We start from the raw sequence: 15,857 nt of genomic DNA on the forward strand, positions 1-15,857 counted from the left end.
CCCCAGGTCAATCTTTGGTTCATCAACCAAGATGGCGGCCACAGACCACACATGACGGCTACCTTTGCTACGCAACTACCATTACGACAGACTAGCTTCACGCCCCTTCCTGCTTAGCCACAGAGATCACTGACACCTGTGGAACCAATAATGTTCTGTTGCATGGGGAACAGGAGTCCAGGGCCTTGCTGCCCCATGCCACACAATTTAGCCTACAATGACATACATCCACCAGCCACTACGGCCTCTCAAGTAGAGCAGGTGTACAAGAACTGCATGGGCGACTACAGCTGCGATGGTCCTTCTTATCTTAAGAGTCCATGAGCCTATTTTGCAATAGCAGCTGTAGAGCAGCCTGGGGAACAGACTGGGCGGGAGCGAATTGCAGAGGGAAGGCTGCATGAGATGAAATGGGGTTTGTTTTCAGTTTTGTATAGCTCTCATTTCCAATCCTGGGCAATGGAAAATTAGGGTCACTCTTCGCCACATGCCAAAAGAAAATGGGCCGCATGAGGCGGCTACCTACCCCTGCATGTTTCCTCCAGGCCCAATGGAGGTCTTGAACATCAGATTGAAAGACACAGGAGGGGACAGGTCGTTCCCTGTGACGGGAGACTTCACGTTGTAATTCACAAAGAGATCGGCGAGCTCTTGCTGACTGTAGTTGTCCAACTAGCAACAAAACACAAGGATGGTTATTTTAAAATGACAAGACAAGGTAAAAGCAGTGATGGTTCGCCCCCTTCCCATCTATTATTAAACATGAGGTCAGGAACACACTGGAAGAGATTGTTATAGGACTGGAACCCTGTATTTTATTTGGGGTGAGGGCTAAGGTTTGTAGCAGGGATGGAAGAACATGTTTTGAAAAACTGTGGGCCCATGGCTCAGCTGCAGGCCAGAGCCTTTCAAGGCCCTGCAATCTTTTTAGAAGTACAAGCTCGGAGGTTGGGTATGAAGAGGCAACAGAGTCATTAGGATGGCACCACCACCTACAGAGAACCTCCTTCTGAACAGTTCCAATCAAACCAGCCAGGGCAGGAGGGAGGCAGAAAAAAGGAATTGCTGGGAGGGAGAAGAAGAAAGTCAACTACAATTTCTGCAATGTTTTGCCTCCTTTCAGGTCTTCTTCCTTCCACAACCCTGTAATTACCTGGTGCACCAGACACAACACATGCCAAGCATCACACCTTGCATGACAGCGCTGCCGAGCAGATCTGCAGCAGAGAAGCTGACTGCAGCAATAAAGAGGTTGCACAAGCGTACTGCCTACTAGCTCTAACCCCCATTTGTTAACTGGAGGTTCCCTGAGTGAGATGTTGCCACCCTTACAGGGCCCTGCCTCCTCCCGTCTCTCCTATAAATCAGAGCAGAAGGAGATCCCGGACAGCTGTGAGAGAGACTGATTTGAAAGAACTGCTGGACTACTACACTTTAACCTGTAGTGTTCAATATTAGATAGGTCCTCTATCAAGGTAACCATACCTCACAGTGGCAGAGATAATTGAGAACTGGACTTGGTGATCAAACAGGTCTGTCCATCCCTAACTTCTATGATCCCTGGCATATCAGAGAGCGCTCCCAAACTAGGAGCAGACAGGGAGATTCCTATATTAATAGAGTCTAACACTGTCAGAGCACTGCCAGCTTTACATCAAGTTTCCAGCTACAGCAGGGGACAGCACAAGGGGACAAATGTAACAGGGTCAAAGTTCAGTACTGTACTGTGGAAGAGTTATTGACCAGGACTCTGTGATGCAATACACTGAGATACACAGTACTACATCTGGAGAGAGCCATCTGCGCTGCATGCGGCTGTGAAAGCACTTATTCTAAAAGCCATGGGAACGAACATTAAAAACAAGTAACTAAATGAAGACAAATCTCTACACACTGCAGCCCAGGAATGTTAGCCTGCAGCACTAACCATTCTAATGGGAAACAAGAGCAACCACACACTGAGAATCTTATACAGAGAAACAATTCCCAAGTGTCTAGAGACATCACCACAGGTTTTGATCCAGTACAAAATTTAAAAAGCGACCTCCAAACCTTAGAGATATAATTCTTGTCCCTTGCATATGGCCCAAATGGCTGAGCCTTGTGTCTGAATGGGGGTTGGGGGGGCTCAACAGGGGTGGAATCCTCCTCATTAGGCTGGCCACAGAGATGCTCTCTGGACAGATCTGCAACCATCTGGCTGCAGAAGCATGCATGAGACCAGACTCTCTCTGAAGAGCAATAGGTGGTGGATCTGCTTAACCAAAAAACCTCCTGTACACAGAGGCACAGTGAGCCCAATGAGGTAATGGGCACATGGGGTGCAGACATCTGAGCAAGGTCCACAAATCCAGCCCCCAGTCGCAAAGTGACGCTATAGCGGCCTTGATGCAGACAGGGCCCTCTGAGCTGTTTTCCAAAGGAACATTTCCTTTAAGGAAAGCAGCACCTTCAGTATATTTAGGAGACTGATGGGCATATAGGGGGGTGTGCTTGTTTTGGACATTTACGTCTAATGCTACAGCCTTCATGTCCGCTTGAAAAAACGGTGCCCAGTGGAAAGTTAACAAGAGACGTGGGAAGCGGCATGTGCTTCTTCTCTTAGGGAGACGGGACAGGATGCCACTCTTGGATGTTTGTACCGCACCGCATCTCTGCCACGTCATTTATCAAGTTTTCATCATCCTCTGTTCAAGCACTGACCTGTGTTAAAACGTTTTCCATTTCTGTCTTTTTCTCAGCTGTACATTTCTTGTCAGACATCAGCTTCTGCAAGTGAGCTGTAAGCATTGGAAGTAGGGAAGCAGTTCACATTTGAGCAATATCACTGAACCACTCTAACCCTAAAACTACATGAATCAAAAGGATTATAAAGCATTCCCACCGGGCAAAACGCAATGGGCCAGATTCCCAGCTCCTGTGAATCACTGTAGCTCCATTGAAGTCAGTGGGGTTGTGCTGATTTACACCAGCTAAGAATGTGACCCAGTGTTTCCAATCTGTCATTTCTGACATTCTCTAGTTTCCTGTTGAGAGAGGACGATGGGGAATGTTGTGTATATTTAGCAAACAGGACCTGTGTCACTCTTTCTCCCCCTCCTCCCCCCTTTAGTTTAAACCCCGTCTGGGTAAGGCACTGGAAGCGTGAGGGTGAAATCTATTCACATTTCAGAAAGGTTTCTCCTTCTAGCGTGTGTTCAGGCACATACATACGAATTCACTGCTATTGGCGTGCACAGCCTTTTCTTTTCTTATTAAGTGTAGCGACCCTCCACAGGACAAGTGATCAGTGGGGAGTTGAACCCAGGACCTCTAGATCCAAAGTATAGCTCTCTACCACTTGAACAAAACGATTTGGTCCACTAGCAGATAGTAACACAGGTGGCTTTACTCTGTGGATCAGCCATAGAGGGGACATACCCACTCTTGGTTAGCATGTTACATAAAGGCAAAGAAAATATTAAGTTGAATATTCTGAGACCACTTCTTAATGCTAATATCTATTAGATGCAGAACAATATCACCAGGGGAACGATGGAAGGCCCTTTGGCATGAGCCATTTAAAGCTAGACTGTACCCATCCTTCACTTGACCAGGGGATGGACAAGACGCAGATCTGCTCCATCTCCAATGTCTAGGATTCCATGGCTTGTTTAATACAAATCAATGTAAAGAATCACACTGATTTTGCAACCTGGCTGGATTCTGAGCATATAAAGCTCAACAGTACCCTTGAAATGCCTCTTCCACGCAACAAGTCCAGGCCAGCAGCTTTGTCCTGCAACCATCTCTCTAGTAAATTTAACCTGAGATTCGATCAAAAAGCAAGTTTCAGCCAACACCAGAACAATAAGAAAAGTAAGACCAAAGCATGGCCTTTATGTGCTTTGTTTAGATTTGTTAGATGGAAGGTCAGGCTTGTTATGCAGGAAGCCAGACTAGATGATCCAATGATCTCTTGTGGCTCAATCTATGAATTATTAGAAAATAAAAATGAGATCTTTGTTGTACAGTATTTTTTTAGGTGAAAGTCATTCCACTGCAGAGGTCCCGTGCATCACTTCAGACCTTAACACAATGTTTAAATGGGGTGGAGGGCTTGCAAGGGTCACCTACGCTGGGTGACCGTTTCCCTTAGTGAAGCATAGACATTAATATGCAAGAGATTTACTAGGTCATCTCGTCTATCCTCATAAGCAGGGCATTCCCCTACGGAGCATAAAGCACTCACAAGGAATCTCTCAGCCAGTCCTGCCCTCAGAATGTACCTTTTAAGAGATGATCAGCCCGAAAACACTCCCCATTTTTCACATCTTTCACCATGAAGTCAGCAAATTTTTCTACATGGCCAGAGGTCCTGGAACAGAAGACATTATTTTAGAAACATATATTGTCACTTGACAGCACCAGAGTAGCATGTGAGCCCACAATGAAGACCGACATTAAAGAGATCTCCTCTAAACCAAGCAACCAAAGTGCAGGCTCATTCTTGCTTCAGTTTACGGACCTGTATTTAGTAGTTTCCTCATTTAGAAATCGTCTGTGATCATAAGGATCCTTGAGAAAGCCTGGATACCCCCCGAATCCATTTTAGGTTCATACATTGTGGTGCTATTTTACTGGCCCATTCTCTTTTGTTTACTGCATAATTACTGGAGCAAGATAAGGATGCATTTGTGTGGGGAACTCGATGGGTCAGGTGACTAGCGGTAGCATTTGGACACTCACTCTTCTGTCATTGGTTTGAGTGTGACCTAAGCTGCTACCAGGTGAAAGTCTTTACTATCCAGTGCTGGCTCATTGACCCATCTCAGTGGTCTCAGTCCAATTCCCAGAAAGCATCCACACCACACCACACCGCCATGAGCATACTAAACTGCCAGTTTTAGCAGAGGTGCTAGGGACGGGAGAGGTATGGAGACTGAATTACACTCTCACCCTTCGAGGTGTTGCCTCCAGGGCAGGGTTGAGGCACACTTCGGGAGCTGTATGAGGCCTATTGCTTTGCTGCTTTCTGTGCTCTACCTGTGCTGTGGATAAACAAAGGACTTCAGTCTCCACGGCCGGTACCATTCCCTAGTACTACAGTTGTACTGTTAATGGATAGTGGGGGTTTCTGCCAGGCTTCCACATGGAGAGGAAGCAATGTTCAGTGGTTAGGGCACTAGTCTAAAACTTGGGAGATCTGAGTTCAAGTCCCTGCTCTGACAGACTTCCTGCGAGACCCTTAGGCAAGTCACAGTCTCGGTGCTTCAGTTCCTCCATCTGTAAAATGGGGATATGAGCACCACCCTAACTCACAGGGGGGTTATGAGTATAAACCCATTACAGATTGTGGGGCTCTCAGCTATTACGATAATGGGGGCCATATACAAACCTTTGGTAGATAGCTACTTGAACAGCAGCTTCCACTAACTACCTAGCTAAGTGCAGCCACCTAGATATTCTGCATTGCTACAAGGTAACAGGGTAGCAAACTGGGTGACCTAGTCTCATATTCCTGTGGTTATTTTTACAAGGGCTTGCAAAGAAATCTATCACTACCAGAAACGAACACAAACTGCAAGAGAGAAGGGCCCATATTTACTTCAGAACTGGCTCTGGGGTGAGCATGGTGCAGTCTATCTCTAGAATCTGATCCTCCTGTATAAAGTGCAGTCTCCAAGCTTGGATAATGTTGTTCTTCAAAGCACATCCAACAGGCCCAAAGTCATACAGGCCACTAACACCTACAAGAGAAGTAAAATATGGGTCACACCATCTTACACAGCAATTTTGTTTTGATTAAAAAAAAACAAAAAAAACCCCAAAACAAAACAAACAACAACCCAAAGCCCACAAACTATGTTTCAATTTTTAGGTGTCAGTCCAGGTTATTTATTGGGCACCCTCTGAGTACGAGCTGCTTTGTAGGAACCAGAGTGAAACGGGGTCTGCCTTCAAAAGCTTACAATGGGAAGGATTGATCCTGCCAAGTGCTGGAAGTGCTCAGCACCCACAAGAATTGGACCCTAGGTGAGAAAGTTAATACAGTTCAGTCCCACAATGCACTGGGTGATCAGCTTGTGGCCAAAACTCAACCAGATTCAGATACTTGTTCTATAAATATACAAACCACACTTCCTCCTCCAGTGGATTATTCCTGGGGAGTATGTGGAAGAAAATGTATTTGAAGGTGGGAGTTGAATACAGAGAGAAGTTGGACACTTGTATACTCTGGGTGGAAGCTGTACTTTAACAGAATGTATCCTACATACACCCACCAGTTTATACTTAATGAGGAAAGGAAAGTAGCAAATATGTTACAATGAAAGAAAAGAGCAGAAAGGCCCAGACTGTCAGCCTGTAAACGCCACATTGAAAATTTACTCCGGAATCTGAGGTCACACAGGAAAGACACGCAGTCTGACAGACAGCGTTATTCTAATGCAGTGGCTCTCAACCTTTCCAAACTACTGTACCCCTTGCAGGAGTCTGATTTGTCTTGAGTACCTCAAGTTTCACCTCACTAAAAAACTATTTGCTTACAAAATCAGACATAAAAATACAAAAGTGTCACAGCTCACTATTACTGGAAAATTGCTGTCTCTCTCATTCTTACCATATACACCTCTACCCCGATATAACACGAATTTGGATAGAACGCAGTAAAGCAGCTCTCGGAGGGGAGGAGGGGGCACGTGGCTGCGCATTCCGACGGATCAAAGCAAGTTCGATATAACGCGGTTTCACCTATAACGCGGTAAGATTTTTTGGCTCCCAAGGACAGTGTTATATCGGGGTAGAGGTGTAATTAAAAAAATATATCAATTGGAATATAAATATTGTACTTACATTTCAGCGTATAGTATATAGAGCAGTATAAACATGTCATTGTCTGCATGAAATTTTAGTTTGTACTGACTTGGCTAGTGCTTTTTATATAGCCTGATGTAAAACTAGGCAAATATCTAGACGAGTTGATGTACCCCTTCTCCATACCCTACACATAACCAGATGTGGTTCCCAACCAGGGGTATCTGAAAAGGTTTGACTGCCATATTTAGCCACTTGCTCAGTGCAACTCCTTGACAAGAGTTTCACCGCAGTAACAGGATCGAGAGCAGTAGCAGAATCTGGTATTTGAATGATGTTAACATTAACTTGGCCAGGAAAGTTCAGAGGAAGACGTACGGATATTAGGGAAGAAGGTAATCACTTGGCTTTCAAAAAAAATCCCCAGCCACCCTATTTCCCCTAGCTCCCTGGACAGTATACATTCCCTCTCTGATCTTCCTATTTGCATTCTGAAAGCACAAGATGGAACTCATGCCCACACATACTTGAAAGAAGTTTCGAGACTGGGTAAAGCCAACTTTCCAAAAACCCACTGATGTTTCATAGTATTATTAAGACTACGATTTACTCATGGGTATTTTTAGTAAAAGTCATGGACAGGTCACGGGCAATAAACAAAAATTCACGTTATGACCTACCCATAACTTTTACTATAAATACCCCTGACTAAATCTTGGGAGGGCTGTGCAGAGGGGGGTGCCCCGCAGGGGGGAGCGTCCCAGGGGGCTGCTGCTGGGGCCAGACGTAGAACCAACTGCCGGGGACCGCTGGAGCACTGGCTGCTCCGGTCGCCTGAGGGACCGCTGCACGGGCTGGCCCCAGGACCACTCCAGCAGCAGCCAGTGTGACTGGCTGTGAGGCCACCCAAGCAGCAGGCTGCAGAGCCGCTCCAGCAATAGCCAGTGTGGCTGGCCCCAGAGCCAGCTGCTTGGGTGGCCCTGGGATCAATCACACTGGCCTCTGCCGAAGTCACGGAAGCTGCGGAAAGTCATGGAATCCATGACTTCTGCGACTTCCATGACAGATACGGAGCCCTAATTATTATCATCATCAACAACGTAACATGTCAGGTGAACATGGCACTTCATAATCGTGTAGAGACACTCTACCCTAAAGTGATTAGAATTTAAATTTGTTTAAGCTTGTACCTCCATAAATAGCAAAAGCTTGATCATAGAAAAACCTCCGCTTCAGAGTGTCCTCCATTTTCGTTCTGTCCACAAGGTCATCCTTGGGCTGTAAAGCCAGCTCCTGTAAAACAGGCAGGGAGAAAATAAACAATGGTTCCAGTTACTGGCAGTAAAATGAATCCTTCCTCAATCACCATTATGGGACAAAATGATCTCTGTTCGAAAGTAGCCTTCACAGGCACCTCCCAGATTGGGACGTTCAAATTGGAAGATACGTGCCTAACTGCTAAGGTGAACGTCCAAATGCCAGATTTAGCCACCAAGTTTGAAAAGCGAGCTCTGTGAGCTTAAACACTTGCACAAGTATTGGAAGGTTCTGGATGCTACTGGGATTTGGTAACGAGGATTATGAAGAGCATCCATGTTGTGATATGTTGAGGAGAAATTTCCTAGGCATCTGTACAACGAGCAACGACTACTTCTAAAGCACACTTCCTCTGAGACACTTAGGGTTTCTGTATAACATAATATAAGCTATAGGTATCAGATGTCTAATGGTAGCATTTGACTGAAGACTAGGAATAGGTTTTATACCATCCTCTTGTTATCTGAATTCAAATATCAGACAGAGCAAATACAATTGCATGTATTCCACATGATTACTGTAAAACAATGCCGGTAATAAAAAACAACAGTTTAGACTCAGAACATATGCCTTAGATGTCACTTTCCACATTAAGTTTTAATAACTATTATCAACACACATTATGACAAAAGATATGCAGAGAGAACACCTACTTTTCATTAAACAAGTGTATAGGAATTTCAGTCTACCCACCTAACACAGATTTTTATACCACGCCCATTGCTGTGATATCTGATCACCCACCCCATTCATTATTGACAGTGGTTTTTTCCCCATTAAGACATTAGAGCAACGGAATCTACTCTGACAAATGACTTACAGAATTTTTTGTTTCTAAAACAACTCTATAAAGTGGACTAAGGTACTCTGTCAAGGTTAAACTAAAACCTTTTACTCTGAATCTTCTTTGGCTTATATCACTAACTTAAAGAAGTAGGCCAACATTTTACAACTTGGGTGCTTGTAGTTAGGTACCTAAACCCACATTTAAGCATATAAACAAAAGAGGCATGATTTTCAGGAATGCTAAAGCATCTTTAGCGCCCATTAACTTCAGTCCAATAAGTAGGGCCCTACCAAATTCACGGCCGTGAAAAGTGCATCACGGACCATGGCATCTGGTCTTTTGTGCACCTTTACCCTATACTATACAGATTTCACAGAGAAGACCAGCGTTTCTCAAACTGGGGGTCCAGACCCAAAAGGAGATCACGGGGGGGGAGGGGAAGGGTTTGCAAGGTTATTGTAGGGGGTTGTGATATTGTGACCCTTACTTCTGCGCTGCCTTCAGAACTGGGTGGCTGGAGAACGGCAAGTGCTGGCCAGGCGCCCAGAGCTGAAGGCAGTGCCGCTGCGAGCAGCAGTGCAAAAGTAAGGGTGGCAGTACCATACCATGTCACCCTAACTTCTGCGCTGCTGTCTTCAGAGCTGGGTGGCCAGAGAGTGGCGGCTGCTGGCCGAGGGCCCAACTCTGAAGGCAGCAGCACAGAAGTAAGGATAGCAATACCATACCATGCCATCCTTACTTCTGTGCGGCTGCTGGCGGTGGTGATGCCTTCAGAACTGGGCTCCTGGCTAGCAGCCGCTGCTTTCTGGCTGCCCAGTTCTGAAGGCAGCGCCGCCACCAGCCACAGAGCAGAAGGGTGGCAATACCGCAATCCCCCTTCAATAATCTTGCGACCCACCCTCTTTGGGGCCAGGACCCCTACAGTTACAGTGAAATTTCAGATGTTCATATCTGAAATCAAGCCATTTAGGATTTTTAAAATCCTATGACCATGAAATTGACCAAAATGGACCATAAATTTGGTATGGCCCGACCAATAAGTAAATCTGCCTGATTAAAAAAAAAAAAAGAGCTGATATCAATTTAAAGAAAGACAGCTGACCGTGTACTGTAAAGCTATTGTTTTGGCAGACTGAGGAAGGAGAGAAGTACGCTCTGTAAGGACTAGAGACATCTCAAAACTGCCAGGACTTCTCAGTGGGAGGAATGAGTTTCTGACAAGGAGATGGGGGAAAGAGGGAAATGATAGAGGCATTGCCTGACATCAAATGGCAAAGAATGGTCAGCGCTTCAGGAGAGACCCAAAACAATAGAAGAATATAGGAGATTCCAGGCCCTACCACCAATACGTGTTGGATCACTATTAGAGATGCAATGCTAAGCTGGCTATGTTGCAGTTACTCCAAGGAAGGAGCGGAGTGTAACTATTTGGCTTCACTCTTTTTAAGGAGTGGAGAGGGGAGCATGTGATAGCTGCAAGGGGGATGTCTACATTTTTGGGCCCTGTGTAAGGGCTCAGTCATCTACTGACTTGAGAAAATGGAAACAAGTTGGTATCTGAGCCCGGCCTATATCCTCTCAGAGGAGCTCTCAAACACAGATGTGCCCTACACCGTTAAGGGTTTGGAAGCCGACCGAGCCCACTTAGAGCAACACCTCCCCTTTACATGCAGCCAATGTGGAAGTCACAGGGCCAGCGTGATACTGTCTAGTTGCTCAAATCAGCAGGCATCCACGCTGCTGCATTCCACTCAAGTTGCCACTGATGAACATGCATGGCTGGAAGCCTCGCCAAACAGGAATGACAATAATCAACACTTGTGCTGACAAGGACACGTGATGGTGTTGCAAGGTCATCCTGGAATAAATATGAATACAGCCCACACACATTGTGTAACTGACAAACAAGCCTCCGCACCAGATCCTACACACGCCTTTCCCATGGAAAAGGAGTGGCTGAAAGGGGTGCCAAGACTCCTAACCTGACTCACAGCCTCTCTAAATGAAGTCTGTCAGGATTACAAGACATAACCAGAGAACAGATTTTAAAAAAATTAGTCACCGTAACCAAGACTAGCCATGAGCAAATCGTGGGTTTTAAAGCGTGGTTCCACTCTGAAAAGTGACTCAGTCTTACTCAGATTGCCTCCTTGTGCATCTCCAGTCATAGCTGCTGACTTAAGAGACAAATAGCTTCTCACTCTGGCCTGCTTTGAAGAACTAATTGAATTATTTAGATTTGATTTTGGTGCTCTAATTATTAGCTGAGTTCCACGCACAGGAGCAGCCTCCGCCCTTTGTTTACGTACACCTCCACTGAAGACAATAAGGTTACACAAATGTATCTAATGAAAAAAAAAAAGGGGGGGGGGGGGGGGGGGGATTCTCTTATCTGGTAATATACAAGCCAGAAAGTACCCAGAACCTGCTCTTAGATCTCAAGGTGAGTTTGCAGAGCTGGTTAGGGGTGTGTGGGGAAGATATATTTTTACTCACATATTCAGCAAATTTGATCTGGAAATCAAGACAAACCTGGAACCCCACAATGTCATTTTTAGAGCCCCTTTTTCAGAAAAGAACTGTATTTTAAAAATGGAAACTTAAATTTGGCCTTCAATTTGGAAAAAAAATATGGTAACTGGAAATATTTTTTTTTTTTAAATGTGTTAAGTTACAGTGAACAGAATTGTTTTTAAACAAAAATCTCCCCTGCCAGGTTTGTAACTCAAACATTGTGTAAAGAATCTGAAAGTGAAACGTACAAAGTGACTTTACAGGGGTTTCATTTTGCTAGCTGACAAATGCAAAAAGTAAACAAAGAATAGTGACATGCACATTGGATTTTAAAAATTCTTTCCCTTTCGATAATCTAAGCTTTTATCAGCAATGTAGGGAAGAAATATATTTGTTTACAACATGTGATTTTTAAGTTGACTGCAAGTTATAAAACAACTCTACTGGCTGGGAAGGAGTCATGGGCACAGCAGTGGAAGGCATCCAAACTGACAACAGTGACTGGCTCTTGAATCTCTGTGGCACAAACAGCAAGGAAGAAAAGAGAAAGCAAGGAAAGCCAAGGAAGAACGGTCCGAAGACAGCGACAGAGGATATTGAATGCGCTGGCATCACCTGGAAAGAAGTAGCACAACTACCCAGCGACCATAATCACTGGAGGAACTGGACTGCTTGATGTATCAGCCGCACAGGAGGAACTAAGGTAAGGGAAGTTATCAAGTGGTGTCAATCACTAGCTTTGCCATCTATGCCACTGAACTGACCATTTTATAATTAAAGGTAAGAGATTACATAGTCCCATGCTGATATAACAACATGAATCCTAGGTTAAAAAAGTAGATTGGAACACAGGATCTACTGGTCAAGACAGTCTAGCATAAACAGAGAGACAAAGTGGGTGAGGTAATATCTTTTATTGACAAACTTCTGTTGGTGAGACAGGCAAGCTTTCACCGAGCTCCACCTCCTCTTTTAAATATATACATTTAAAAAACACCACCACTTGACTGTAGGAATTCAAGTATGCTCATGCAAAACCCTCTAGACCACAGATCTAATTCTCAGACTCACCTTGGCTTCTAGGATCTTCTTCCGAGCCTTGAGCTCTGCTACAGCTCTGTCTACATCCACCTGGGGAGCCTTCTCTTCTTTCAGCTTTCTTACCAGTTCCCCCTGAGGAAGAACACAGGAGAATCTAAGATATGGATTCCATTCTGAAAGGCAGGTGTGAGGGACAGTCCGCTCTAAAGACTGCCTGAGAGTTTCTATAACCACATGGAAACTGGCCAAGGTACTGGAGGTGGGGGAACACTTTGAAATTGGAAAGTGAGCATCAGCTGAGTTTGATAGCATTAAAGAACCCCAGAAGTAACTGTTTCCCACCCACTTGCAATTATTTTTATTTCAATGTGTGACTACACCCCCTTAAAAAAAAAGTCTATTTGAATAGGCACAAGCACTATTATGGTTATTAGAGTTTCTCTGATGTTCATGGAAAAGAGACCCATGCTTTTTTCAGGACAGCAGGTTATCAAAGCAATGTAGGAAATGAACACAACTTTGTGAGAGAGCAAGACACAGCAGGACCTTGGAACCAGACCAATTACCATCGTCTTGCAAGAGTTCTAGAAGGGTTTCCCTATCCCACATGGTAAGGATTCCCGTCCCCCAAGACCGAGGAAATGTGACAGGCAAACAATCATGTGGAATTATTAACCCCTACATACTGTATAATATGGCTTTACAATACTTTTGGGGACTACGTCAACACTTCAGAGTCTATTTAGCATAGCCCCCTAGCGGGATGCTGCTGACACCAACAAAAGGAGTTTTTCTGCCAGTGTAGGAACACCATCTCCCTGAACAACATTAGCTATGTTGACAGAAGCACTCTTCTGTTGCCAATAGCTGCATCTACACAGGGAGGTTTGTTGGCATAGCTATGTCGATCAGGGGGGTGTTTTTTTCACACCCCTGACCAACACAGCTGCCTCAGTATAAACTGTAAGCAGTGGCTGTAGATAACTTAATTCTTCTTCTTGCCTGCATTTAAGTGAATGAACAGTCTTTCCCTCCACCTCCCAAAAAGGAATGATCTAGTCAAAAAAAAATTGTTTATCTTGAATTACTGAGGGAGAAATGTTGAGAGGCAAGGAACAAGAGAATAGAGACAGCTACAGATGTGAAGTACATGCAAAAATCAATAACTTCCCTAGTTTAATGCTCCCAGTTTAGCATCTTTCCTGTACCTACTCTTCTTTCATTTTAAAAAAATGTGAACCTGATGTTTATTTTTTCTACACTGTCAGCTTTGTTTACAATCTGTTTCTCCGGCATGATGCTCAGCCCTAGTGAAATCACTGCACACAGGCAATGAGACAGGAAAGCTAGGATTTCATGTTTCAGGTTGGGGAAAGAGGGGGGCTGACTTTATAATGGCAGAGAAGTGACAGTAAGTGAATTAAATAAAGAGGGAACAAAAAAATGTGACCAGCTGGGCTAATAAACTTCACATGTCAGCTACTATAACACAGTGGATAAAGAAAGTTGGCAACTGCACTTGACTGCTTCCTTCCTGTTAACTAGTGTAATCAAAATGTGAAAATTTCACTCCAAGGCTGCTGGGTTGAACTGCAATTCCAGGCTAACGTGGCAGAGGGAGGGATCTGAAGGAGGAAAAAAAAAAGTAGTAAACCAAACCCCTCTTTGTTGAGTTAGGGGATCTGCAAGGAAAGAAAGTCAAGACAAAGGGTCCAGGGAACTACTGCAGACTCAAAAGAGTTCATGGCACTGCTTTGCATTCGGCACCAAAACAGTGGTATGCAGTGGCTCTTTGTTCCGTACGACAAGGAAAAAGACTCGGACACACAGGGCAGAAAAAAAAAAATGAAGTCAACAATTATGCTTGCTGACTGGACACAATTTAATTAAAGACACGAGCCCAGCCCGGAGGAGGAGGAGCACACAGCACTATTTGATGTGGCAGATTTTGCTGCAGCTTTGTCCCAAACAACAGTGAAGCAGAGAGGGACCCACCCCTGAATCACAGCAGATTATTGCATCAGGCACTGCTGCAGGAAGAAACACCGGCTTGGTCCCCGAATGGGGACACTCACTCTCTAGGTCAAGGCTCCCTCAGGTTTAATTAAATTGCATCTACCCTCCGTTTGGATTGGACGAGAGCATCTTTTTCTATTGCAAAGACACCTTAAACACCCTCCTTTTATTATTACCATGGCATGTCACGCCATGGAAGGCTGCACCTGCATCATTCATCTCCCCCACCCCAACCTCTATCTTACGCCCCACATTTCTGTCCCATTCCCAAGAGCATGGGGAAAGGGACATTCATATATTTCTGTTTTAAAGGCAGGTGGCAACTCCCAAATTACTGGTATCGGAAGAAAGTGAGTCAGCTGGGTTTAGCGATTATAATTGCAATTACTCGGAGATTCCCCACCAAGGCACTCAGTCTGCCGTACAATGAGTCATAACAAAAACTCACTGAAGTAGTGGTGTAAGTTTAAAAAAAAAATAGATCCACTTACATAACGGAAATATGTAAGGGGCAAACACACACACAGATCCAGCAATATATAAGGAATACATGTACATGTGTGTGGCTAAACAGGGAGACTATATAGAACTAGCTATGCTAAGAAGGTATGAAAGGCAACCCAGGCACATAGAGCTCTAGGTCTAGCTATGAAAAGGTGTGAAGAATCCACAAGCCGTAAGAGGTATATGCAGAAATAGATAGAGATGAGATGGGTGCACAGATAGAGATCAAGCTGTGTAAGGAGAAGGGGAATACACAGATCCCTCTAGATGAGAAAGAAAACAGGGATAGAAGGGCACAGTCATATACTTCCAGCTTTATTACAGGAAATGTATGCTCCTATATGCCCAGCTATAAAAGGAAGGAGAGATAGAGCAAGGCATTCTTATTTAAAAGGGAACCGTGAAGCCCCACTGTTACATTGGGGACACATACATATACAACAAAGACCCTATACAGATCTAGCTCTTTAAATTGGGGGGGGCGGCGGGGGAACACCACAGAGACCCAGCTCTATGGACTGGAAGGGGAGACAACCCATAGACCCACCTCTGAACAGGGGGAAGTGAGCCTATATAGACCAACTCTATACAGGGAGAGACATCATGGTGCTCTATGGGGGAAAAGACACCCTATATACCTAACTCATATGGACACAGTTCCGTAGGGTTGAGAAAACTATAGAGACCAATTCTATAGGGGAGTCGCCACCTCATACAGACCCAGTTTCATAGGTAAAGAAGCAGCTATAGAGCCCAAGGACACACACATCCCATACAGACCCAGTTCCATAGGGGATGCTCTAGAGCCCAGCTCTGTAGGGGAGACACCCCCCCATACAGACCCAGTTCCATAGGGGATGCTCTAGAGCCCAGCTCTGTAGGG

General features: G+C 44.7%; 1 protein-coding gene across 1 annotated transcript in view; it reads right to left on the bottom strand.

The window, feature by feature from the left end:
* Positions 1-12,586, bottom strand: part of GARS1 (glycyl-tRNA synthetase 1) — a gene marked incomplete at its 5' end in the record, with an annotated part of 33,790 nt that extends 21,204 nt beyond the window's left edge. Inside the window, 6 exon segments of the mRNA XM_034759898.1 lie at positions 527-672; positions 2,704-2,780; positions 4,269-4,357; positions 5,588-5,729; positions 7,986-8,088; positions 12,485-12,586. Coding sequence (XP_034615789.1) covers positions 527-672; positions 2,704-2,780; positions 4,269-4,357; positions 5,588-5,729; positions 7,986-8,088; positions 12,485-12,586 — 659 coding nt within the window.
* Between the last annotated feature and the right edge of the window lie 3,271 nt (positions 12,587-15,857).

The sequence above is a fragment of the Trachemys scripta genome, chromosome 2, assembly GCF_013100865.1.
Source record: "Trachemys scripta elegans isolate TJP31775 chromosome 2, CAS_Tse_1.0, whole genome shotgun sequence".
In the NCBI taxonomy this organism is placed as follows: domain Eukaryota; kingdom Metazoa; phylum Chordata; order Testudines; family Emydidae; genus Trachemys; species Trachemys scripta.